This window comes from Larus michahellis, chromosome 30 (genome assembly GCF_964199755.1).
Source record: "Larus michahellis chromosome 30, bLarMic1.1, whole genome shotgun sequence".
Classification (NCBI taxonomy): Eukaryota; Metazoa; Chordata; class Aves; order Charadriiformes; family Laridae; genus Larus; species Larus michahellis.
In genome coordinates this window covers 945,607-971,150 of record NC_133925.1, presented here as the reverse complement: position 1 = coordinate 971,150, position 25,544 = coordinate 945,607, and the positions used below count along the sequence as shown (strand labels likewise).

General features: G+C 66.7%; 3 protein-coding genes across 3 annotated transcripts; all 3 read right to left on the bottom strand.

Moving 5' to 3' along the window:
- Positions 1 to 40: 40 nt before the first annotated feature.
- On the bottom strand, positions 41 to 14,211 carry LOC141735284 (solute carrier family 12 member 6-like; the record flags this gene model as incomplete). The annotated part of the gene is made up of 10 exons (XM_074567894.1): positions 14,074 to 14,211; positions 13,005 to 13,115; positions 11,451 to 11,549; positions 10,674 to 10,731; positions 9,461 to 9,635; positions 6,968 to 7,071; positions 6,776 to 6,874; positions 3,338 to 3,457; positions 964 to 1,068; positions 41 to 230 (listed from the first exon to the last, which is right to left on the bottom strand). Coding segments are annotated over exons 3-10 (870 nt in total), but the record flags the coding sequence as incomplete, so codon positions are not given.
- A 60-nt stretch (positions 14,212 to 14,271) lies between these two features.
- LOC141735283 (uncharacterized) lies at positions 14,272 to 21,048 on the bottom strand. The gene is made up of 8 exons (XM_074567893.1): positions 21,007 to 21,048; positions 18,051 to 18,313; positions 17,839 to 17,935; positions 16,478 to 16,624; positions 15,552 to 15,606; positions 15,330 to 15,460; positions 14,360 to 14,535; positions 14,272 to 14,278 (listed from the first exon to the last, which is right to left on the bottom strand). Exons 2-8 carry the CDS (start codon positions 18,302 to 18,304, stop codon positions 14,272 to 14,274), a joined length of 867 nt encoding a protein of 288 aa, XP_074423994.1. The 5' UTR covers positions 18,305 to 18,313; positions 21,007 to 21,048.
- A 1,780-nt stretch (positions 21,049 to 22,828) lies between these two features.
- Positions 22,829 to 23,339, bottom strand: NOP10 (NOP10 ribonucleoprotein). The gene is made up of 2 exons (XM_074567896.1): positions 23,199 to 23,339; positions 22,829 to 23,098 (listed from the first exon to the last, which is right to left on the bottom strand). Exons 1-2 carry the CDS (start codon positions 23,250 to 23,252, stop codon positions 22,958 to 22,960), a joined length of 195 nt encoding a protein of 64 aa, XP_074423997.1. The 5' UTR covers positions 23,253 to 23,339; the 3' UTR covers positions 22,829 to 22,957.
- Positions 23,340 to 25,544: the final 2,205 nt, after the last annotated feature.

The following is a 25,544-nucleotide window of genomic DNA, read 5'->3' as shown; positions in this document are numbered from 1 at the left end:
ACATCTCCCCCCATCTCCCCCCACCCCCCCCAGCCCCACATCTCCCCCCGGCCCCACTCACGGCCTCGGCCAGGCGGGCGTGGGGCTGGTTGTGGGGCAGCCCCCCGGGGATGACGGTCCCGGCCACCAGCAGCCCCTTCCCCCCCTGCAGCTGGGCCCCCAGCGCCAGCAAGTGGGGCTGCCCCACGGCGAGCCCCGCGTCCAGCTTCACCAGCACCAGCAGCTGCGGCCTGCGGGCGACCCACGGCCGGCCTGACCCACGGCGCGACCCACGGCGCGACCCATAGAACGAGTCACGGGGCGACCCACGGAGCGACCCATAGAATGACCCGTGGTGTGACCCATAGAAAGACCCATGGAAGGACCCATGGAAGACCCACAGAGGGACCCATAGTGTGACCCACGGAGTGACCCATAGAATGACCCGTGGTGTGACCCATAGAATGACCCATGGAAGACCCACAGTGTGACCCATAGTGTGACCCATGGAAGGACCCATAGTGTGACCCACGGTGTGACCCATAGAAGACCCATAGAGTGACCCATAGTGTGACCCATAGTGTGACCCATGGTGAGACCCACGGAAGGACCCATAGCGTGACCCATAGAAGACCCACAGTGTGACCCATAGAATGACCCACGGAGCGACCCATAGAACGACCCATGGCGTGACCCATAGAAGGACCCATGGAAGACCCACGGAGCGACCCATAGCGTGACCCATGGCGTGACCCATAGAAGACCCATGGAGTGACCCACAGTGTGACCCACGGTGTGACCCACGGAATGACCCACAGAATGACCCCCGGAGCGACCCATAGCGTGACCCATAGAAGGACCCACGGACGGACCCACGGAACAACCCATAGTGTGACCCACGGAGCGACCCGCAGAACGACCCATGGTGTGACCCATAGCGTGCCCCACGGCGTGCCCCCCCCCCCCCCGCCGTGGGTCGCTCACCTCCAGCTGCGGCCGTGGGGCTGCCCCTCCTCCAGGCGCAGCAGGGCCCAGCGGGCGGCGCCGAGCAGCAGCCCCCGCAGCCCCTCCCCCCACTCGCTCTGCGCCCTGCGGGGGGCGGGGGGTCAGCGCCCCACGGCGACCCACGGCGACCCACAGCGAGCCCCCACGGATCCCACAGTGACCCCACTGTGACCCATAGTGACCCCACAGCGACCCACCGTGACCCGTAGCCCGAACCAACAGTGACCCACAGTGACCCACAGCGCCCCACTGCGACCCACAGTGCCCCACTGCGCCCCACGGCGACCCACAGCAGCCCACAGCGACCCCCCAGTGATCCACAGTGACCCATAGTGACCCCACAGCGACCCCCCAGTGACCCACTGCAACCCATAGCCCAAACCCACAGTGACCCACAGCGCCCCACTGCGACCCACAGCGACCCACGGCGCCCCATAGCGAGCCCCCACTGATCCACAGTGACCCCACAGCAACCCCCCAGTGACCCACCGTGACCCGTAGCCCGAACCCACAGTGACCCACAGCACCCCATTGCGACCCACAGCGCCCCACTGCGACCCACTGCGACCCATAGCGAGCCCCCACGGATCCCACAGTGACCCCACTGTGACCCATAGTGACCCCACAGCGACCCACCGCGACCCATAGCCCGAACCCACAGTGACCCACTGTGACCCACAGCGCCCCACTGCACCCCACGGCGACCCACGGTGACCCACGGAGACCCATAGCGAGCCCCCACGGATCCCACAGTGACCCCACTGTGACCCATAGTGACCCCACAGTGACCCACCGCGACCCATAGCCCAAACCCACAGTGACCCACTGCGCCCCACTGCGACCCACGGCGACCCACTGCGACCCACAGCGACCCACGGCAACCCACTGCGACCCCCCGGTGATGCACAGTGACCCCACAGCAACCCACTGCGACCCATAACCCAAACCCACAGTGACCCACAGTGACCCCACAGCGACCCCCCAGTGACCCACCGCGACCCACAGCACCCCACAGCGCCCCACTGTGACCCACTGCGACCCATAGTGACCCCCCAGCCCCACACCGATCCCTCCAGCCCCACACTGACCCCCCCAGCCCCACAGCAGTGTGTCCCAGCCCCACACTGACACCCCCAGCCCCACACCGACCCCTCCCGCCCCACACCGACCCCCTCCAGCCCCACACCAACCCCCCCCAGCCCCACACTGACCCCCTCCAGCCCCACACCGACTCCCCCAGCCCCACACCGACCCCCTCCAGCCCCACACTGACCCCCCCAGCCCCACCCCGGCCCCCCAGCCCCACAGCGGCGTGTCCCAGCCCCACACCAGGACACCCCCAGCCCCACACCGACCCCCCCAGCCCCACACCGACCCCTCCCGCCCCACACCGACCCCCTCCAGCCCCACACTGACCCCCTCCAGCCCCACAGCAGCGTGTCCCAGCCCCACACTGACCCCCCCAGCCCCACAGCAGTCTGTCCCAGCCCCACACCAGGACACCCCCAGCCCCACACTGACCCCCCGCAGCCCCACACCGACACCCCCAGCCCCACGCCGACCCCCCCAGCCCCACGCTGACCCCCTGCAGCCCCACACTGGGACCCCCCAGCCCCACACCAACCCCCTCCAGCCCCACCCCGGCCCCCCCAGCCCCACACTGACCCCCCCCAGCCCCACACCGACCCCCCCAGCCCCACACCGACTCCCCCAGCCCCACACCGACCCCCTCCCGCCCCACACCGACCTCCCCCAGCCCCACACCGACGCCCCCCAGCCCCACACCGACCCCCCCCAGCCCCACAGCGGCATGTCCCAGCCCCACACTGTGCCCTCCAGCCCCACACTGACCCCCCCAGCCCCACAGCAGCGTGTCCCAGCCCCACACCAGGACACCCCCAGCCCCACACCGACCCCCTCCCGCCCCACACCAACCCCCTCCAGCCCCACACCGACCCCCTCCCGCCCCACACCGACCCCCTCCAGCCCCACAGCAGCGTGTCCCAGCCCCACCCCGACCCCCAGCCCCACACTGACCCCCTCCAGCCCCACACCGACCCCCTCCCGCCCCACACCGACCCCCTCCAGCCCCACACCGACCCCCTCCCGCCCCACACCGACCCCCTCCAGCCCCACTCCGACTCCCCCAGCCCCACACCAACCCTCCCCAGCCCCACACCGACCCCCTCCCGACCCACACCGGGACCCCCAGACCCACACCGACCCCCTCCAGCCCCACACTGACCCCCTGCAGCCCCACAGTGGCGTGTCCCAGCCCCACACCGACCCCCCCAGCCCCACACCGACCCCCCCAGCCCCACACCGACCCCCCCAGCCCCACGGCGGCGCTCACCCGCGCAGCTGCAGGTACTGGTGCGCGGTGGCCCCGATGGCGACGGCGCCGATGGCGCAGGGCCAGCAGGTGACCAGCATCAGCCCCAGGCACAGCCCGGCCCCCGCCAGCGACACCCCCCTGTGGGGCAGGCAGTGGGGCGAGCTGTGGGGCAGGGCGGCTGCGGGGGGGGGCTCTCTGGGGCCGGCGGGGGGGGGGGGGGATTTGGGGAGGGGGGGGCTCTATGGGGTCTCTATGGGGCAGGGGGCTCTAGGGGGGGTGTGGGGCTCTATGGGGACTCTATGGGGCTGGGGGGGATTTGGGGGGTGTGGGGCTCTATGGGGGCTCTATGGGGCTGGGGGGGATTTGGGGGGTGTGGGGCTCTATGGGGGCTCTATGGGGCTGGGGGCTCTATGGGGCTGGGGGGGCTCTATGGGGCAGGGGGCTCTATGGGGGATGTGGGGCTCTATGGGGGTGTGGGGCTCTATGGGGGCTCTATGGGGCTGGGGGCTCCATGGGGCAGGGGGGTCTAGGGGGGGTGTGGGGCTCTATGGGGGCTCTATGGGGCTGGGGGCTCTATGGGGCTGGGGGGATTTGGGGGGTGTGGGGCTCTATGGGGGCTCTATGGGGCTGGGGGCTCTATGGGGCAGGGGGCTCTAGGGGGGATGTGGGGCTCTATGGGGGCTCTATGGGGCTGGGGGGATTTGGGGGGTGTGGGGCTCTATGGGGGCTCTATGGGGCTGGGGGCTCTATGGGGCAGGGGGCTCTAGGGGGGGTGTGGGGCTCTATGGGGGCTCTATGGGGCGGGGGGCTCTATGGGGCAGGGGGCTCTAGGGGGGATGTGGGGCTCTATGGGGGCTCTATGGGGCTGGGGGGGATTTGGGGGGTGTGGGGCTCTATGGGGGCTCTATGGGGCTGGGGGCTCCATGGGGCAGGGGGCTCTATGGGGAATGTGGGGCTCTATGGGGGATGTGGGGCTCTATGGGGGATCTATGGGGCTGGGGGCTCTATGGGGCTGGGGGGGATTTGGGGGGTGTGGGGCTCCATGGGGGCTCTATGGGGTTGGGGGGGATTTGGGGGGTGTGGGGCTCTATGGGGCAGGGGGCTCTAGGGGGGGTGTGGGGCTCTATGGGGGCTCTATGGGGCTGGGGGCTCTATGGGGCTGGGGGGGATTTGGGGGGTGTGGGGCTCAGGGGCTCTATGGGGCAGGGAGCTCTATGGGGGTGTGGGGCTCTAGGGGGGCTCTAAGGGGCTGGGGGTCTCTATGGGGCAGGGGGCTCTAGGGGGGGTGTGGGGCTCTATGGGGGCTCTATGGGGCTGGGGGGGATTTGGGGGGTGTGGGGCTCTATGGGGGCTCTATGGGGCTGGGGGTCTCTATGGGGCAGGGGGCTCTAGGGGGGGTGTGGGGCTCTATGGGGGCTCTATGGGGCGGGTGGGCTCTATGGGGCAGGGGGCTCTATGGGGGATGTGGGGCTCTATGGGGGCTCTATGGGGCTGGGGGGGCTCTATGGGGCTGGGGGGATTTGGGGGGGTGTGGGGCGGGGGAGCTCTATGGGGCTGGGGGCTCTATGGGGTCTCTATGGGGCTGGGGGCTCTATGGGGGGTGTGGGGCTCTATGGGGCTGGGGCTCTATGGGGCTGGGGGCTCTCTGGGGGCTCTATGGGGCTAGGGGGGATTTGGGGGGTGTGGGGCTCTATGGGGCAGGGGGCTCTATGGGGGTGTGGGGCTCTCTGGGGGCTCTATGGGGCTAGGGGGGATTTGGGGGGTGTGGGGCTCTATGGGGCAGGGGGCTCTATGGGGGTGTGGGGCTCTCTGGGGGCTCTATGGGGCAGGAGGGGCTCTATGGGTCAGAGCGGGGGTGTCTATGGGTCGGGGGGGATGTCTATGGGTCGGGGGAGGTTTCTATGGGGCAGGGGAGGGTTTCTATGGGTCAGAGCGGCATTTCTATGGGTCGGAGCGCAGTTTCTATGGCTCAGCGGGTGTCTCTATGGGGCAGGGGAGGGTTTCTATGGGTCAGAGCAGGGTGTCTATGGGTCGGGGTGGGGTGTCAACGGGGCGGGGGGGGTGTCTATGGGGCAGGGGAGGGTGTCTATGGGTCGGGGTGGGGTGTCTATGGGGCAGGGGGCTGTGTCTGTGGGTCGGGTGGGGATGTCTATGGGTCGGGGTGGGATTTCTATGGGTCAGAGGCAGGTTTCTATGGGTCAGAGTGCGGTTCCTATGGGTCAGGGCGGGTCCCTATGGGTCAGAGTGGGGTGTCTATGGGTCGGGGTGGGTTCCTATGGGTCAGAGGAGTGGGGTTTCTATGGCTCAGGCGGGGTTTCTATGGGTCTGGGTGGGATTTCTATGGGGCAGAGTGGGGTCCCTATGGGTTGGGGTGGGTCCCTATGGGTCAGGCGGGGTTTCTATGGGTCGGGGGGGGTTCCTATGGGTCAGAGTGGGGTGTCTATGGGTCGGGGCGGGTCCCTATGGGTCAGGCGGGGTTTCTATGGGTCGGGGTGGGATTTCTATGGGTCAGAGTGTGGTGTCTATGGCTCAGAGTGGGGTGTCTATGGGTCGGGGCGGGTTCCTATGGGTCAGAGTGGGGTCCCTATGGGTCAGAGTGGGTTTTCTATGGGTCAGAGTGGGGTTCCTATGGGTCGGGGTGGGATTTCTATGGGTCAGAGGCAGGTTCCTACGGCTCAGAGTGGGGTGTCTATGGGTCGGGGCGGGTTCCTATGGGTCTGGGCGGGTCCCTATGGGTCAGAGTGGGGTTCCTATGGGTCAGAGTGGGGTTTCTATGGGTCGGGGTGGGCTTTCTATGGGTCAGAGCGAGGTTTCTATGGGTCAGAGTGCGATGTCCATGGCTCAGAGTCGGGTGTCTATGGGTCAGGCGGGGTTTCTATGGGTCGGGGTGGGATTTCTATGGGTCAGAGTGTGGTGTCTATGGCTCAGAGTGGGGTGTCTATGGGTCGGGGCGGGTTCCTATGGGTCAGGGTGGGTCCCTATGGGTTGGGGCGGCTTCCTATGGGTCAGAGTGGGGTTCCTATGGGTCGGGGTGGGGTTTCTATGGGTCAGAGGGAGGTTTCTACGGGTCAGAGTGGGGTCCCTATGGGTCAGGCGGGGTTTCTATGGGTCGGGGCGGGTTCCTATGGGTCAGAGTAGGGTCCCTATGGGTCCGGGGGGGTCCCTATGGGTCGGGGTGGGCTTTCTATGGGTCAGAGGGAGGTTTCTATGGGTCAGAGTGCGATGTGCATGGCTCAGAGTCGGGTGTCTATGGGTCAGGCGGGGTCTCTATGGGTCAGAGGGAGGTTTCTATGGGTCAGAGTGCGATGTCCATGGCTCAGAGTGGGGTTCCTATGGGTCAGAGTGTGGTTTCTATGGGTCGGGGGGTGGTTCCTGTGGGTCGGGGCGGCTCCCTATGGGTCGGGGGGTGGTTCCTATGGGTCGGGGGGGGGGTGTCGCTATGGGGCAGCCCCCCACCAGTGGTAGAGGCGGCAGCGGGGGCTCCAGCCGGGGGGGGGCAGCAGCCCCTGGAGGGCGCAGCCCAGGTTCAGCCCCAGGTACGACGTCAGCCAGAACCTGTGGGGCAGGGGGGGGGTGTGACGTCACGCGGGGGCGGGGCGTGACGTCACGGTGACGTCAGAGGGGGGGGAGGGGGAAGGAGAAGCTCACACGGAGAGGACGGGCGCCAGCAGGTCCAGGGAGCCCAGCAGCACCCCCAGGGCGGCCACCGAGCCCGTGGCCACCAGCGGCCGCAGCCGGCCCCGGCCCAGCGCCTGGGGGGGGTGTGGGGAGATGGGGGTCAGCCCCACCGAGGGGACGGGGGGGGGGGGTGTGGGGGGGGTGTGGGGCGAGGGGAGACCTAGGGGGAGGCGTGGGACCCACTGAATTCCCTCCCCCCGGGAGCTGTGGGGCGCCCCATAGGGAGGTGTGGGGCGTCCCGTGGGGATGTGTGGGGCACGGGGAGCTCCATAGGGAGCTGTGGGGCGCCCCATAGGGAGGTGTGGGGCGTCCCGTGGGGATGTGTGGGGCGCGGGGAGCTCCATAGGGAGCTGTGGGGCGCCCCATAGGGAGGTGTGGGGCGCCCCATAGGGAGGTGTGGGGCGCCCCATAGGGAGGTGTGGGGCGCGGGGAGCTCCATAGGGAGCTGTGGGGCGCCCCATAGGGAGGTGTGGGGCACGGGGAGCTCCATAGGGAGGTGTGGGGCGCCCCATAGGGAGGTGTGGGGCGCGGGGAGCTCTATGGGGAGCTGTGGGGCGCCCCATAGGGAGGTGTGGGGCGTCCCGTGGGGATGTGTGGGGCGCGGGGAGCTCTATGGGGAGCTGTGGGGCGCCCCATAGGGAGGTGTGGGGCGTCCCGTGGGGATGTGTGGGGCGCGGGGAGCTCCATAGGGAGCTGTGGGGCGCCCCATAGGGAGGTGTGGGGCGTCCCGTGGGGATGTGTGGGGCGCGGGGAGCTCTATGGGGAGCTATGGGGCGCCCCATAGGGAGGTGTGGGGCGCGGGAGCTCCATAGGGAGCTGTGGGGCGCCCCATAGGGAGGTGTGGGGCACAGGGAGCTCCATAGGGAGCTGTGGGGCACCCCATAGGGGATGTGTGGGGCCCCCCATGGGGATGTGTGGGGCTCCCCATAGGGACACGTGGGGCTCCCCATAGGGACGTGTGGGTCACCCCCTGGGGATGTGTGGGGCTCCCCATAGGGATGTGTGGGTCACCCCATGGGGACGTGTGGGGGCTCCCCATAGGGATGTGTGGGTCACCCCATGGGGACGTGTGGGGCTCCCCATAGGGACGTGTGGGGCGCCCCATGGGGACGTGTGGGGCTCCCCATAGGGATGTGTGGGTCACCCCATGGGGACGTGTGGGGCTCCCCATAGGGACGTGTGGGGCCCCCATAGGGACGTGTGGGGCCCCCCATGGGGATGTGTGGGGCGCGGGGACCTCTATGGGGAGCTATGGGTCACCCCATGGGGGATGTGTGGGCCACTGTGTGCTCCAAGGGGGCTATGGGGCACCCCATAGGGAGGTGTGGGGCACCCCATGGGGGACATGTGGGGCACGGGGAGCTCTCCGGGGACCTATGGGGCGCCCCCATGGAGGGACGTGGGACCCACTGAACCCCCTCCCGCGAGCTATGGGGCACCCCATAGGGAGGTGTGGGGCGCGGGGAGCTCCATAGGGAGCTGTGGGGCGCCCCATAGGGAGGTGTGGGGCGCGGGGAGCTCCATAGGGAGCTGTGGGGCACCCTGTGGGGGGATGTGTGGGGCGCGGGGAGCTCCATAGGGAGCTGTGGGGCACCCCATAGGGAGGTGTGGCGCGCGGGGAGCTCTATGGGGAGCTATGGGTCACCCCATAGGGATGTGTGGGGCTCCCCATGGGGATGTGTGGGGCGCCCCATAGGGATGTGTGGGGCTCCCCATGGGGATGTGTGGGGCTCCCCATAGGGACGTGTGGGGCCCCCCATGGGGATGTGTGGGGCGCGGGGACCTCTATGGGGAGCTATGGGTCACCCCATGGGGGATGTGTGGGCCACTGTGTGCTCCAAGGGAGCTATGGGGCACCCCATAGGGAGCTGTGGGTCACCCCATGGAGACGTGTGGGGCACGGGGAGCTCCAAGGGAGCTATGGGGCACCCCCTGGGGGGACGCGGGACCCACCGAACCCCCCCGGGGACGCGTGGGGCTCCCCATGGGGATGTGTGGGGCTCCCCATAGGGACGTGTGGGTCACCCCATAGGGACGTGTGGGGCTCCCTATAGGGATGTGTGGGGCTCCCCATGGGGACGTGTGGGGCTCCCTATAGGGACGTGTGGGGCTCCCCATGGGGACGTGTGGGGCCCCCCCTGGGGATGTGTGGGGCACCCCATGGGGGACATGTGGGGCGCGGGGATCTCTCCGGGGACCTATGGGGCACCCCATGGGGGGACGCGGGACCCACTGAACCCCCTCCCGGGAGCTATGGGGCACCCCATGGGGAGCTGTGGGGCACCCCATGGCGACGTGTGGGGTGCGGGGATCTCTCCGGGGACCTATGGGGCACCCCATGGGGGGACGCGGGACCCACCGAACCCCCCCGGGGATGTGTGGGGCTCCCCATAGGGACGCGTGGGTCCCCCCCGGGGATGTGTGGGGCGCCCCACGGCGGGGGGGGGGGGGGTGGGGTCTCACCCGGGGCAGGGGCAGGGCGCGGGCCCGCACGAGCCCCCGCAGGAGGCGGCTCCCGGCCCGCAGCGCCTCCAGCCCCGCCCCCCCCGCCGACAGCAGCCCCGCGGCCGCCGCCACCCCCGGCCCGGGCCAAGAGGCCGCTCCCGCCACCGGCGTCCCCCGCAGCGACCCCCCGAACCTGCGCCCGGGGAGACGAGACCCCCCCCCGTCAGCGGCGGGACCCCCCCGCGAACACCCCTCCCCCACACACCCCCCAAAACACCCCCAAAACGCACCCCCCCCCCCCGCCTTGGGGACCCCCCGGGGGACATCGGGAACCCCCTCCCCCCCTCCCCCCATCGTGCCCCTCCCCCCCTCCCCCATCTCCATCCCCCCCCTCCCCCTCTCTCCCCCTCCCCCCCCTCCATCCCCCCCCCGTCCATCCCCTCCCCCTCCCCCCCAATCCCCCTCCCCCATCCCCCCCCTCCCCTCCCCCTCCCCCCTCCATCCACCTCCCCCATCCCCCATCCCCCCCCCCCCCTCCATTCCCCGCCCCCTCCCCCCCTCCCCCCCCCCCTCCCCCCCCACTCTCCCTCCCCCCCGTCCATCTCCCTCCCCCCCTCCCCCCTCCCCCATCTCCCTCCCCAATCCCCCCCCGTCCATCCCCCCCCAATTCCCCCCCTCCCCCATCCCCCTCCCCCCCCCTTCATTCCCCCCCCCAATCCCCCCCTCCCCCTCCATTTCCATCCCCCTCCCCCCCCTCCTCCTCACCCCCCCAATCCCCCCCCATCATCCCCCTCCCCCCCTCCCCCTCCATCCCCCCCATCTCCATTCCCCTCCCCCCCCAATCCCCCTCCCCCACTCCCACCCCTCCTCCCCCCCCTCCCCCCCGTCCATCCCCCCCTCCCCCTCCATCTCCATCCCCCCCCATCCCCCTCCCCCCCTCCATTCCCTCGCCCCCTCCCCCCCTTGATTCTCCTCCCCCCTCCCCCCCCACTCTCCCTCCCCCCATCCCCCCCCATCCCCCTCCATCTCCCTCCCCCCATCATTCCCCTCCCCCCTCCCCCTCCCCCATCGCCCCCCTCCCCCCCCATCCCCCATCCCCCCCATCCCCCTCCATCTCCCTCCCCCCCCCATCCCCCCCCCTCCATCGCCCCCCTCCCCTCCCATTCCCCCCCTCCCCCTCTCTCCCCCCCCCCCCCATCTCTCCCCCCCCCATCTCCCCCCCCCCCCGCACTTGTCCCGCAGCAGCGCTCCCTCCACGGACGCCCCCAGCAGCAGCGCCGCCCCCAGGTCCGGGCCCGCGTCAAGGAACGCAACGGAACCAACGGCACCGACCGCACCGGAACCGACCGCACCGGACCAAACCGGAACGGACCGGAACCGACCGCACCGGAACGGACCGGAACCAACCGCACCGGAACCAACCGCACCGGAACCGACCGCACCGGAACGGACCGGACCAAACCGGACCGGACCGGAACCAACCGCACCGGAACCAACGGCACCGGAACGGACCGGACCAAACCGGAACGGACCGGAACCACCGGACCGGAACCAACCGGAACGGACCAAAGCGGACCGGACCCCGCCTTTGCCGCCCCAAAAACATCCCCCCCCCCCCTTTTACACCCCCCCCCCCCCCCCCAATTTCGGGGTGTCCCCCCCCTAATCTTGCCCCCCCCCCCCTTTTCACCCCCCATTTTGGGGTCCCCCCCCCTTTCAGCCCCCCCCCCCCCCCTTTTGGGGTGTCCACCCCCGTTTCCGGCCCCCCCCACCCCCACCCCCATCCCTTTTGGGTTCCCCCCCCACTTTCAGCCCCCCCCCCCAATTTCGGGGTCGTCCCCCCCCCATTTTTGGGGTCTCCCCCCCCGTTTTCGGCCCCCCCCCCCCACTTTTGGGGTCCCCCCCACTTTCAGCCCCCCCCCCACTTTCAGCCCCCCCCCCATTTTTGGGACCCCCCCCCATTTTTGGGGTCCCCCCCCATTTTCGGGTGCCCCCCCCCGGCGGATGCAGCCCAGCGCCGTGGCCATGGCGGCCCCCAGGCTCCCGGCGGGGACGGAGCCGGCGACGTCCCTCAGCTCCCCACAGCGGCTGCAGCCCCACAGCGGCCCTGCCATGGGGCGGGGGGGAGAGCGTGAATGACCCCCCCCCCCCGCCCCATAGATGGGGGTCGCGGAGGCCGGGGTCCCCCCCTCTGCCCCATAGATGGGGGGCCCGGAGGCCTGGGTTTCCCTTAAAGGGCTGGGTTCCCTCTCTCTGCCCCACAGATGTGGGTCCCGGAGGCCTGGGTTCCACCCTCTGCCCCATAGATGGGGGTCTTGGACCCCTGGGTTCCACCCTCTGCCCCATAGATGTGGGTCCCAGAGACCCAGGTCCCTCCCCTGCCCCATAGATGTGGATTGTGGAGGCCCGAGTCCCTCCCCTGCCCCATAGATGTGGGTCCCAGACACCTGGGTCCCACCCTCTGCCCCATAGATGGGGGTCCTGGACCCCTGGGTTCCACCGTCTGCCCCATAGATGGGGGTCACGGAGGCCTGAGTCCCTCCCCCACCCCATAGATGTGGGTCGTAGAGGCCCGAGTCCCTCCCCCGCCCCATAGATGGGGGTCCTGGACACCTGAGTCCCTTCCCTGCCCCACAGATGTGGGTCGCGGAGGCCTGAGTCCCTCCCCCGCCCCATAGATGTGGGTCCTGGACACCGGGATTCCCCTTAAAGGCCTGGGTTCCCTCCCCCTGCCCCATAGATGTGGGTCCCGGAGGCCTGGGTTCCACCCTCTGCCCCATAGATGGGGGTCTTGGACCCCTGGGTTCCACCCTCTGCCTCATAGATGTGGGTCCCGGAGACCCAGGTCCCTCCCCTGCCCCATAGATGTGGATTGTGGAGGCCCGAGTCCCTCCCCTGCCCCATAGATGGGGGTCCTGGACACCTGAGTCCCTCCCCATAGATGTGGGTCCCCCATCCCAGAATCCCACCCCCCGCCCCATAGATGGGGGTCCCGGACACCTGGGTTCCACCCTCTGCCCCATAGATGTGGGTCCTGGACACCTGAGTCCCTCCCCCGCCCCATAGATGTGGCTCCCCCATACGAGAATCCCACCCCCCGCCCCATAGATGTGGGTCCCGGAGGCCTGAGTCCCTCCCCCACCCCATAGATGTGGGTCGTGGACACCTGGGTCCCACCCTCTGCCCCATAGATGTGGGTCCCAGACACCAGGGTTCCTCTTAAAGGCCCGAGTCCCTCCCCTGCCCCATAGATGTGGGTCCCGGAGGCCTGGGTTCCACCCTCTGCCCCATAGATGGGGGTCCCGGAGGCCTGGGTTCCAGCCTCTGCCCCATAGATGTGGGTCGCGGAGGCCTGAGTCCCTCCCCCACCCCATAGATGTGGGTCCTGGACACCGGGATTCCCCTTAAAGGCCTGGGTTCCCTCTCTCTGCCCCATAGATGTGGGTCCTGGACCGCTGGGTTCCACCCTCAGCCCCATAGATGTGGGTCCCAGAGACCCAGGTCCCTCCCCCGCCCCATAGATGTGGGTCGCGGACACCTGGGTGCCGTCCCCCCCCCTCACCCGAGGCCGCCGGGAGGCTCAGCCCCAGCAGGACCCCGAAGGAGGCGTCGTCATCGCTGACGTCATCGGCCCCGCCCAGCCCCGCCCCGGGGGGGTGTGGCCACAGGTTCCCTTGGGGGGGGGGGAGGGAGGTGTGGACCCCCCCCCCCACAGCCCCCGCCCCACATCGTGCCCCACACCCTGCCCCACACGTGCCCCCCGGCTGCCCCACACCCCCCTCTGCCCCACAGCTGCCCCACAAGTACCCCCCCCCCCCGGCAGCCCCTGCCCCACACCATCCTGCGCCCCATAATTGCCCCGCAGCCGCCCCACGGCTGCCCCATAGCCGCCCCACGTGTGCCCCACGGCCCCCTGTGCCCCACAGCCGCCCCATAGCCACCCCACACGTGCCCGACACCCGCCCCACATGTGCCCCACAGCGCTCCTCTGCCCCACCGCTGCCCCACATGCGCCCCACACCCGCCCCACACCACCCTGTGCCCCCTAACTGCCCCGCAGCCGCCCCACAGCTGCCCCATATGTGCCCCACACCTCCCCCACACCATCTCATGCCCCATAATTGCCCCACAGCCGCCCCATATGTGCCCCACAGCCCTCCTCTGCCCCACAGCTGCCCCACATGTGCCCCACACCCTCCCCACACCATCCCATGCCCCATAATTGCTCCCCGGCCGCCCCATATGTGCCCCGCAGCCGCCCCCCAGCTGCCCCACATGTGCCCCACACCCGCCCCACACCATCCTGTGCCCCATAATTGCCCCACAGCCACCACACAGGCGCCCCATATGTGCCCCGCAGCTGCCCTATAGCCCTCCTCTGCCCCACAGCCACCCCACAGCTGCCCCACACCATCCCGTGCCCCATAATTCCCCCGCAGCCGCCCCACAGCCCCCTGTGCCCCACAGCCGCCCCACAGCTGCCCCGTAGCCGCCCCATATGTGCCCCACAGCCGCCCCGCACCATCCTGTGCCCCATAATTGCCCCACACCTGCCCCATATGTGCCCCGCAGCCGCCCCACACCATCCCGCGCCCCATAATTGGCCGCCCCACGGCCGCCCCCCAACTCACGGGCCAGCAGGCGAGCGCTGGGCCCGGGCAGGGCGGGCCGTGCCCCATGGCTGCCGTTGGCCCCGGCGCCGTGGGGCTGCGCCGTGGGGCAGGGCCGGAGGGGGCCGCCGGGCTGGGCCGGGAGACAGAGCCTGCGGGGGGGGGGGGGGGGGGGGAGGAGAAGGGAAGGGGGGGGGGCGTGTCCTCCTTAGCATCTCATTAGCATCTCATTAGCATGCAAACGAGGCAAAGGGGAGGGGAGGGGACTCCACGCGGGGGGGCGGGGCGCAGGGCCCCCGCCCCCAGCCCCAGCAGGGCCAGCAGGAGCCCGGCGGGGCCCAGGGGGGGCAGGAGGCGGGAGAGGGGGGGGGGGAAGGGGGGGGCGGCGGCCCCCGCCCCCAACAGCCCCAGCAGCCCCGCCCCCAGGCCACGCCCGTTGTTGCCCCGCCCCGGAAGGAGCCCCGCCCACGGCGTGACGTATTCCTGGGGGGGGGGGGGAGAAAAATGGCGTTGCCCCTTTAAGACGCCCCCCCTACCCTCCCAAAGCCCCTTTTAAGGCGGCCCCGCCCCCTCGCGGAGACCACGCCCCCCCGGACTCTTCCCACCTCCCCTCGCGGCCCCGCCCCTCCCTCAAGCCCCGCCCCTTTCCCGCCGAACCCCGCCCCTCCTCCCTCTGACCACGCCCCCTGCCGAGCCACGCCCCACTCCCTCCGTGGCCCCGCCCCCTCCCTGCACCACGCACCCCCCAAGCCCCGCCCCCCCGTGGCCCCGCCCCTCCTCCCCCTCGCCACGCCCCCTCCCTCAAGCCCCGCCCCCTCCTTCCTCTGGCCCCGCCCCCTCCCTGCACCGCGCACCCCCCAAGCCACGCCCCCTCCCTCCGTGGCCCCGCCCCCTCCTCCCTCAAGCCCCGCCCCTCCTCCCTCTGGCCACGCCCCTCAAGCCCCGCCCCCTCCTCCATCTGGCCCCGCCCCCTCCCTGCACCGCCACCCCAAGCCCCGCCCCCTCCCTCCGTGGCCACGCCCCCCCTCTGGCCACGCCCCCGGCCCCCGCCCCTCCTCCCTCTGGCCACGCCCCCTCCCCCCACCGCCACGCCAAGCCCCGCCCCCTCCTCCCTCAAGCCCCGCCCCCTCCTCCCTCTGGCCACGCCCCCACCCCCGGGGCCCCGCAGCCTCCCTGCGCCCCCTCCCGCCGTGGCCCCGCCCCCTCCCGCGGCGGCCCCGCCCCCTCCCTCCCGCGGCGGCCCCGCCCCCGTTTTAAAGGGCCCGCGTCCCCGTTACCAGCAGGATCTCGGCCGCCCCCAGGGCGGCGGCGGCGGCGGCGAAGGCGGCGCTGAGGAAGGCGCAGAGGCCCACGGCCCCCCCCGCCGCCGGGCCCAGCCCCCCCGTCAGCAGGCCCAGGGCGCCGCCCCCTGCCACGCCCAACGGTGACGTCAGCACGGGGGCAGGGCGGGGCCAAGGGGGACACCCCCCCCCACCCCCCGCCCCCCCCCCGGCACTCACTGGGGTCGAGGCCGTTGGTGGCGATGGCGCTCAGCGACACCGACGTCAGCACCGTCTGGGGGGGGGGAGGGGGCGTGACCTTTGACCCCCCCGTGACCCCTGACCCCTCTTTGACCCCCCCTCTGACCCCCCGAATACCCCCCCCCCCCGGTACCACCAGGCATTGACCCCACCTTGACCCCTGACCCCCCCACCGTGACCCCTGGCCGTGACCCCAGGTGACCCCTGACCCCAGGCCGCGACCCCACATGTGACCCCTGACCCCCGACCGTGACCCCTGACCCCAGGCCGTGACCCAGACCCCCTGACCTTGACCCCTGACCCCAGGCCGTGACCCCCGACCCCCTGACAATGACCCCTGACCCCAGGCCGTGACCCCACATGTGACCCCCTGACCCCTGGCCGTGACCCCTGACCCCCTGACAATGACCCCTGACCCCAGGCCGTGACCCCACATGTGACCCCCTGACCCCTGGCCGTGACCCCTGACCCCATGGCCATGACCCCTGACCCCCAGGCCGTCACCCCCCACCCCACCCCCTGACCTTGACCCCTGACCCCTGGCCGTGACCCCCCCACCCCCTGACCTTGACCCCTGACCCCCTGACCATGACCCCACGTGACCCCTGACCCCCGGGCCGTGACCCCTGACCCCAGACCTTGACCCCTCACCCCCGACCGTGACCCCACGTGACCCCTGACCCCCAGGCCGTCACCCCCCCCACCCCCTGACCTTGACCCCTGACCCCTGACCGTGACCCCACGTGACCCCCCCACACCACGACCTTCACCCCTGACCCCAAACGTGACCCCGGAGCCCCCCCCTCATCCCCCAGCCGTGACCCCCCGCGCCCTCCCCTGACCCCCAGGCCGCGCCCCCCGACCCCTGACCCCCCGCACCCCCCCCCCCCGCGCCCCCCACTCACGCAGGCGCCCAGCAGGAGGGCGATGGCGGCGGCCTGCAGGACCCCCCCGGTGCCCACCAGCCAGGGCAGGCGCAGCACCAGCACCAGCCCCAGCAGCGTCTGCAGCGCGGGGGCCGCCACCCCCCGCAGCGTCCCCAGGGGGCGGCCCTTTGGGGGGGGGGACGGACGACGGACGGGGGGGACACACACACACACGTCTGGCACCGGGGAGCTACCCCCCCCCCTTCCCCGAAGGGCTGGGACCCCCTTTTGGGGGGGTTACGGGGGGGCTCGATGACACCCGGGACCCCTATTTCTCCCCCCCATAGACCCCTGGGTCCCCCCCCAGACACCCGAGACCCCTTTTGGGGGGCCCAATGACACCCAGGACCCCTTTTGGGGGGGTTATGGGGGGATTTGGGGGGCTCCCGGACACCTGGGACCCCTATTCCCCGCCCCCCGAGCCCTGGGTCCCCCCCCAGACACCCGGGACCCCTTTTGGGGGGGTTATGGTGGGGTTTGGGGGGCCCAATGACACCCAAGACCCCTTTTGGGGGGGTTATGTGGGGATTTGGGGGGCTCAGTGACACCCGGGACCCCTTTTGGGGGGGTTATGGGGAGACTTGGGGGGCCCGATGACACCCAGGACCCCTTTTGGGGGGGTTATGGGGAGACTTGGGGGGCCCGATGACACCCAGGACCCCTTTTGGGGGGTTATGGGGGGATGTGGGGGGCCCGATGACACCCAGGACCCCTTTTGGGGGGGTTATGGGGGGGTTTGGGGGTCTCAATGACACCCGGGACCCCTTTTGGGGGGTTATGGGGGGACTTGGGGGGCCCAATGACACCCAGGACCGCTTTTGGGGGGGTTATGGGGGGCCCAATGACACCCAAGACCCCTTTTGGGGGGGCTATGGGGGGATTTGGGGGGCTCCCAGACACCTGGGACCACTATCCCTCCCCCCCGCGAGCCCTGGGTCCCCCCCCAGACACCCAGGACCCCTTTTGGGGGGGTTATGGGGGGATTTGGGGGGCCCTATGACACCCAGGACCCCTTTTGGGGGGTTATGGGGGGCTCAATGACACCCGGGACCCCTTTTGGGGGGGTTCTGGGGGGCCCAATGACACCCAGGACCCCTTTTGGGGGGGTTCTGGGGGCTCCCAGACACCTGGGACCACTATTCCCCCCCCCCCGCCCCCGACCCCTGGGACCCCTTTTGGGGGGGTCTCAGACACCCGGGTCCCCTATTCCCCCCCCCCCCCCCCCCCAGACACCCGCGACCCCTTTTGGGGGGGCTCCCGCACCCTCACCCTCCGGTCCCCTATTTCCCAAACTCCCCCCCCCCCCCAAAAATCCACAGCCCCCCCCCCCGCCCCCTCACCAGGGGCCGCCCCTCCTCGCTGTCGGGGCTGAGGCTGGTAGGACCCGGGGGGGCGGCGGCGCCGGGAGGGGACGCGGGGGGGGGCGGCCGGTTCCTCCTACGGGGCAGGATTTGGCGGGGGGGGGGGAGGGGGGAAACACAGCGCTAACGAGGCCGCCGGTTAATTAGGGAGCCCCTAATTAACGGGGCGGGGGGGGGGGGACGACACTGACCTCGAAGAGCGCCAGGCCGCAGGAGGGGGCGTGGCCTGGGGGAGGGGGGGCGTGGCCACGGCGGGGGGAGGCGTGGCCTGGGAAGGAGGGGGCGTGGCTGAGGGAAGGGGGCGTGGTGACGTCGCTGGGGGAGGGGCTGGCGTCGGAGGGGCGGGGCCTGGAGCTGGAGGGGGAGGGGGGGGCTCGGGGCTGCTCTCCGAAGGCTCCGCCCCCGAGCCCGCCCCCGAGGTCAGCGATGACGTCAGCGGTGACATCAGCGGGCCCTGGGGGAAAGGAGAGAGGAGGGAGGGAGGAGGAGGAGGCGGGGGGGGGGGGGTGGTGTTTTGGGGGAAATTCGGGCAGTTTGGGGGAAAAACCTGGGGGGGGGGGGGGGGGGGGGGGGGGGGGAAGAGGCATTTTTTTGGGGGGGGAAACAGGCATTTTGGGGGAAAAAATGACTTTTTTTTTTTCTTTGTTGGCCGCAAATGGGCATTTTGGGGGGAAAATAAACCCCTCGGGGGGGGAAAAATGGTCGGTTTTTGACAGGGGAAAAAGGGCTTTTTGGGGGGAAAGAGCCATTCCGGGGCAAAAAGAGGCATTTTTTGACAGGAAACGGGGCACTTTGGGGGGAAAACAACCATTTTGAGGTAAAAATTGACATTTCTGAAGGAAAAAGGGCATTTTGGGGGGGAAACAGCCATTCTGGGGAGAAAAATGGTCATTTTTTGACAGAAATAAGGACATTTGGGGGAAACCACCATTTTGGCGTAAAAATTGACCTTTTTTTTTGTCCTGGAAATGGTCGTTGTGTGGGGAAAACAACCATTTTGAGTGTAAAAATTGACATCTTATGAAGGAGGAAAAAGGGCATTTTGGGGGGGAAACAGCCATTCCGGGGCAAAAAGAGGCATTTTTTGACAGGGAAACGGGGCACTTTGGGGGGAAAACAACCATTTTGAGGTAAAAATTGACATTTTATGAAGGAAAAAGGGCATTTTTGGGGGAAAAACAGCCATTCTGGGGCAAAAAAGGCATGTTTCGGCAGGGAAAAAAGGGCTTTTTGGGAGGAATGGAAACATTCTGAGGTAAAAATGGTCATTTTTTGACAGGGGAAAGGGCATTTTGGGCAGAAAACAGCCGTTCTCAGGAAAATAGAGGATTTTGGCAGGGGAAAAGGGCATTTTGGGGGGAAAACAGCCATTCTGGGGAGAAAATGGTCATTTTTTGACAGAAATAAGGACATTTGGGGGAAACCACCATTTTGGCGTAAAAATTGACCTTTTTTTTTGCCTGGAAATGGTCATTTTGTGAGGAAAACAGCCATTTTGAGGTAAAAATTGACATTTTCTGAAGGAAAAAGGACATTTCGGGGGGGAAACAGCCATTCTGGGGTTAAAAGAGGCATTTTTTGGCAGAAATAAGGACATTTGGGGGGAACCACCATTTTGGCGTAAAAATTGACCTTTTTTTTTGCCTGGAAATGGTCATTTTGTGAGGAAAAGAACCATTTTGAGGTAAAACTTGACATTTTCTGAAGGAAAAAGGACATTTTGGGGGGGAAAACAGCCATTCTGGGGGGGAAAATGGTCATTTTTTGACAGGGGAAAAAGGGCATTTTTTGGGGGAAAACAGCCATTCCTGGGAAAATGGACATTTTTGGCAGGGAAAAAGGGCATTTGGGGAAGAAAACGGCCATTCTGGGGGAAAAATAGGCATTTTTTGGCAGAAATAAGGACATTTTTTGGGGGAAACCACCATTTTGGCGTAAAAATTGACTTTTTTTTTGCCTGGAAATGGTCATTTTGTGAGGAAAACAACCATTTTGAAGTAAAAATTGACATTTTATGAAGGAAAAAGGACATTTTGGGGGGGAAACAGCCATTCCGGGGCAAAAAGAGGCATTTTTTGACAGGGAAACGGGGCACTTTGGGGGGAAAACAACCATTTTGAGGTAAAAATTGACATTTTATGAAGGAAAAAGGGCATTTTTGGGGGAAAAACAGCCATTCTGGGGCAAAAAAGGCATGTTTCGGCAGGGAAAAAAGGGCTTTTTGGGAGGAATGGAAACATTCTGAGGTAAAAATGGTCATTTTTTGACAGGGGAAAGGGCATTTTGGGCAGAAAACAGCCGTTCTCAGGAAAATAGAGGATTTTGGCAGGGGAAAAGGGCATTTTGGGGGGAAAACAGCCATTCTGGGGAGAAAATGGTCATTTTTTGACAGAAATAAGGACATTTGGGGGAAACCACCATTTTGGCGTAAAAATTGACCTTTTTTTTTGTCTGGAAATGGTCGTTGTGTGGGGAAAACAACCATTTTGAGGTAAAAATTGACATCTTATGAAGGAAAAAGGGTATTTTGGGGGGGAAACAGCCATTCCGGGGCAAAAAAGGGCATTTTTGGACAGGGAAACAGGGCATTTTGGGGGGAAAAGAACCACTTGGGGGTAAAATTCGTCATTTTTGGGGCAGGGAAAAGGGTATTTTGGGGGAAAACCAACCGTTTTGGGGCAAAAAAGGCATGTTTCGGCAGGGAAAAAAGGGCTTTTTGGGAGGAATGGAACCATTCTGAGGTAAAAATGGTCATTTTTTGACAGGGGAAAGGGCATTTTGGGGGGGGGGGGGAAACAGCCATTCTCAGGGAAATAGATGGTTTTGGTCATTTTTGGTCATTTTTTTTGGCAGGGGAAAGGTCCGCTTGGGGGGCAGGACCCCCCCCCCCCCCCCCCCGGGGTGGCAAGGGCTGGTTTGGGTTGAAATCAGGCTCTTTTAGGGGTGGTCACACACACCCCCCCCCCACCCCCCCCCATTTTGGGGCCAAAACACCCTTTTTCCGTCCACTACCAGCACCCTCCCCCACCCCCCCACCCCCTTCCGGCTCCCCCCCATCCACCCACCCCCACCCCCCCATTTTGGGTCTAAAAACCTTCAAATCGGTTCAAAACCAGGCTCCCCCCCCCCCCACACCAAAGGCCTTACCTGGAGGGGGGGGAGTGACCGCGCCCGCCTGTGGCCACGCCCCCTGCGGCAGCGGAAGGGGCGGGGGCCACGCACGGGGGGGGCGTGGCCACGCAAAAGGGGGCGTGGTCACACAGGGGGCGGGGCCTCGGGCGCGGGGGGCGGGGCTTAGGCGGCCCCTGCCGGCGCAGAGAGGGACGTTTTGGGGCGGAACCGGCTCTTTTTGGGGTAAAACTTGACCCTTTTGCCTGGAAAAGGGGTACTTTGGGGGGGGAAAACCGGCCATTCTGGGGCAAAAATAGGCATTTTTTTGGCAGGGGAAAAGGGCTTTTTGGGGGAAAACAGCCATTTTGGGGTAAAAATAGGCATTTTTTGGCAGGGAAAAGGGCTTTTTCGGGGGAAAACAACCGCTCTGGGGTAAAAATATTCCTTTTTCTGCAAGAAATGAGGACATTTTGGGGGGGAAACAACCATTTTGGGGTAAAAATTGTCTTTTTTTTTGCCCGGAAAAGGAGTACTTTGGGGGGAAAACAGCCATTCTGGGGTAGAAACTGGCATTTTTGGCAGTGAAAAGGGGCTTTTTTTGGGAAAACAGCCATTCTGGGGTAAAAATAGTTATTTTTGGCAGGGAAAGAGGGCATTTTGGGGGGAAAACAGCCATGTGGGGGTAAAAATAGGCCTTTTCTGCCAGAAATAAGGATATTTTTGGAGGGAAACAACCATTTTTGGGTAAATATTGACTTTTCTTTTCCTGCAAAAGGGGTACTTTGGCGGGAAAACGGCAATTCCGGGGCAAAAATAGATATTTTCGGCAGGGAGAAGGGAAATCGGGGGGGAAAACAGCCATTTTGGGGTAAAAATAGGCCTTTTCTGCAAGAAATGAGGACATTTTGGGGGGAACCAACCGTTTTGGTGTAAAAATTGAGACTTTTTTGCCTGGAAAGGGGGTACTTTGGGGGGAGAAGAGCCATTCTGGGGCAAAAATAGGCATTTTTTTGGCAGGCAAAGTGGCTTTTTGAGGGGGAAAACAGCCATTTTGGGGTAAAAATAGGCCTTTTCTGCAAGAAATAAGGACATTTCGGAGGGGAAACAACCATTTTGGGGTCAAACCTGTTATTTTTTGGCAGGGCGAAGGGCATTTTGGGGGAAAAACAGCCGTTCCGGGGGAAAAATAAGCACGTTTTGGCAGGGAAAAGGGCTTTTTGAGGGGAAAACAGCCATTTGGGGGTAAAAATAGTTACTTTTGGCAGGGGAAAAAGGGCATTTTGGGGAAAAACAGCCATTCCGGGGCAAAAACAGATATTTTTGGCAGGGGAAAAGGGGCATTTTGGGGGGAAACAACCATTTTGGGGCAAAAATAGATATTTTTGGCAGGGGAAAAAGGGCATTTTGGGGGGGAAACAACCATTTTGGGGCAAAAATAGATATTTTTGGCAGGGGAAAAAGGGCATTTTGGGGGGAAACAACCATTTTGGGGCAAAAATAGATATTTTTGGCAGGGGAAAAAGGGCATTTTGGGGGGAAACAACCATTTTGGGGTAAAAATAGATATTTTTGGCAGGCGAAAAAGGGCATTTTGGGGGGAAACAACCATTTTGGGGTAAAAATAGATATTTTTGGCAGGGGAAAAAGGGCATTTTTGGGGAAAAACCAGCCATTTCATCGGCGAAAGAGCTGTTTTTGGCAGGTAAAGGGGCCATTTGGGGGGGGGTGGGCTATTTTGGGGGAAGAAAAGGCCTTTTTTGGCGGGGAAAAGGGCTTGGGGGGGGGAAGGGGGGGGTGGGGGGAGGGGGCGTGTCCCCGCTCGGCCCCGCCCCCCCCAATTCACCACGCGGAGCCGCCGCCATTTTATCGCTTTATTCCGTGAGGCGGGGGGGGGAAGGGCCCGGTCGTGGGGGGGGTGTGTTCATCCCCCCGTCCCCCCCCCCCCAGCCCCCCCAAAAAACCGCCCCCCGAGCCCTTGCGGGCTGTGTCAGAGGAGGGGCCGCGGCCCCTGGGCCGGCAGGAGGCCGAAGCGGCGTTTGAGGGCCAGGCGGTGGCGGGAGAACTTGTCGTCGGGGGAGAAGCGGGCCGGGTGGGCCGAGCGGGTGGGTTGGCCGGCCGGGGACACCTTCTGCGGGGGGAAAGGACAAAGAAGACGGAAGGGCGTCGCTTCGTGTCCCGTTTTCCCCCCCCCCACCCCCGGCGTCCCGCCCCGTTTGTCCCCCCGTTACCTTGAGGGTGTAGACGCGCTCGCCGCGCTCGTCGCTGTAGCACTGGAGGAACATGGCGGCGCCGCGGGGGCTGACGGGAAGGAGGAGGAGGGCGGGGCCCCGCGCGGGGCACGACGGGAAGGAGGCGGACCTGGGGGAGGGGGGCGGGGGGCGTGGCCTCACGGGGGGAAAAGCGCTGATTGGTCGGAGGGGGGGCGCGGCGGCGGCCGCCGGGAGATGAATGGACGAAGGGGGCGGAGCCGCGCGGGGAGATGAATGGAGGGGGGGGGAGAGGAAGGGAGGGGGCGCGGCTTCCGCCGGGCGCTGAGGGATGATGGGAAATGGAGTCCCCGGGGGTGGGGTGGGGTGGGGGGGGCGCAAAATAGGGGCCCCATGAGTCTGGGGGGGGGGGGGTTTTGGGGGGGGGGGGTCGCCGGGGGCCGCCATGTTGGATTTGGGGCCACCACTTTGGCCGCGGTGGCCCCAGCGGGGGGGGGGGGGGGGGGGCGGGGGTGGCCCAGGGAGGCCGGCAGCCCCTTTCACTCGCCCACTGTGTCCCGTCCCCCCCGCCCCCCCGTCCCCCAGACCCCCCAATTGCCCCCCCTTGGGACACCTAATTGCCCCTCTGGACCCCCTAATTGCCCCCCAGACCCCCCAGTTGCCCCTCGGGTCCCCCGATTACCCCTCTGGACCCCCTAATTGCCCCCCTGGGGACCCCTAATTGCCCCCCAGAACCCCAGATACCCCCTGGGGACCCGTAATTGCCCCCCAGACCCCCTAATTGCCCCCCAGGGACCCTTAATTGCCCCCCCTGGGGACCCCTAATTGCCCCCCAGACCCCCCAATTACCCCTCTGGACCCCCTAATTGCCCCCATTGGGACCCCCAATTGCCCCCCACACCCCCCAGACCCCCTAATTGCCCCCCTGGGGACCCCTAATTGCCCCCCAGACCCTCTAATTACCCCTCGGACCCCCTAATTACCCCTCGGACCCCCTAATTTTCCCCTGGGGACCCCTAATTGCCCCCCAGACCCCCCAGTTGCCCCTCGGGCCCCCCAATTACCCCTCTGGACCCCCTAATTGCCCCCTTGGGACCCCTAATTGCCCCCCAGAACCCCAGATACCCCCTGGGGACCCGTAATTGCCCCCCAGGGACAATTAATTGCCCCCCTGGGGACCCCTAATTGCCCCCCAGACCCCCCAATTGCCCCTCTGGACCCCCTAATTTCCCCCCCAGACCCCCCTAATTGCCCCCCAGACCCCCTAATTGCCCCTCTGGACCCCCTAATTGCCCCCCACACCCCCTAATTGCCCCCCGGACCCTCTAATTACCCCTCGGACCCCCTAATTGCCCCCCCGGGGACCCCTAATTACCCCCCCAGACCCCCCAATTGCCCCTCTGGACCCCCTAATTTCCCCCCCAGACCCCCCTAATTGCCCCCCCCCGGGGAATCCCTAATTGCCCCCCCACCCCCCCCAAATCCCCCCCCGTCAGGGGGCTGCGCTGCGACCTCGGGGGGGCTGGGCCCCGAACGCCTCCTCAGGTATGGGGCCGGGGGGGGGGGTGGGGGGGGGCCCTGACCCACGGGGAGACCCACTTTGGGGGGGGGGGGCCACCATCGAGGCTCCTCCCCACCGGGGTTCAGGTGGGGCGGGAGAAGTCGCCGTGGGGCAAGAGCTTCTCCTGCCCCATAAGGGCCAACGTGGGCCCCGCGGGGTCTTCTATGGCCCCATAGAGTCTCCTGCCCCACAGAAAGCCCCGTTGGCAGGGGGGTTGGCCCCATTGACTCTTCTCCCCACCGGGGTTCAGGTGGGGCAGGAGAAGGTCTTGCCCCACGGAGTCTTCCCCAGCCCCATAGAGTCGGTATCTGCCCCATAGGGTCTTCTCCTGCCCCACAGAAAGCCCCGTTGGCGGGGGGGTTGGCCCCGTTGACTCTTCTCCCCACTGGGGTTCAGGTGGGGCAGGAGAAGGTCTTGCCCCACGGAGTCTTCCCCAGCCCCATAGAGTCGGTATCTGCCCCCATAGGGTCTTCTCCTGCCCCACAGAAAGCCCCGTTGGCGGGGGGGTTGGCCCCGTTGACTCTTCTCCCCACAAGGGTTCAGGTGGGGCGGGAGAAAAGCCCGTGGGGCAAGAGCTTCTCCTGCCCCATAAGGGCCAATGTGGGCCCCGCGGGGTCTTCTATGGCCCCATAGAGTCTCCTGCCCCACAGAAAGCCCCGTTGGCGGGGGGGTTGGCCCCGTTGACTCTTCTCCCCACTGGGGTTCAGGTGGGGCAGGAGAAGGTCTTGCCCCACGGAGTCTTCCCCAGCCCCATAGAGTCGGTATCAGCCCCATAGGGTCTCCTCCTGCCCCACAGAAAGCCCCGT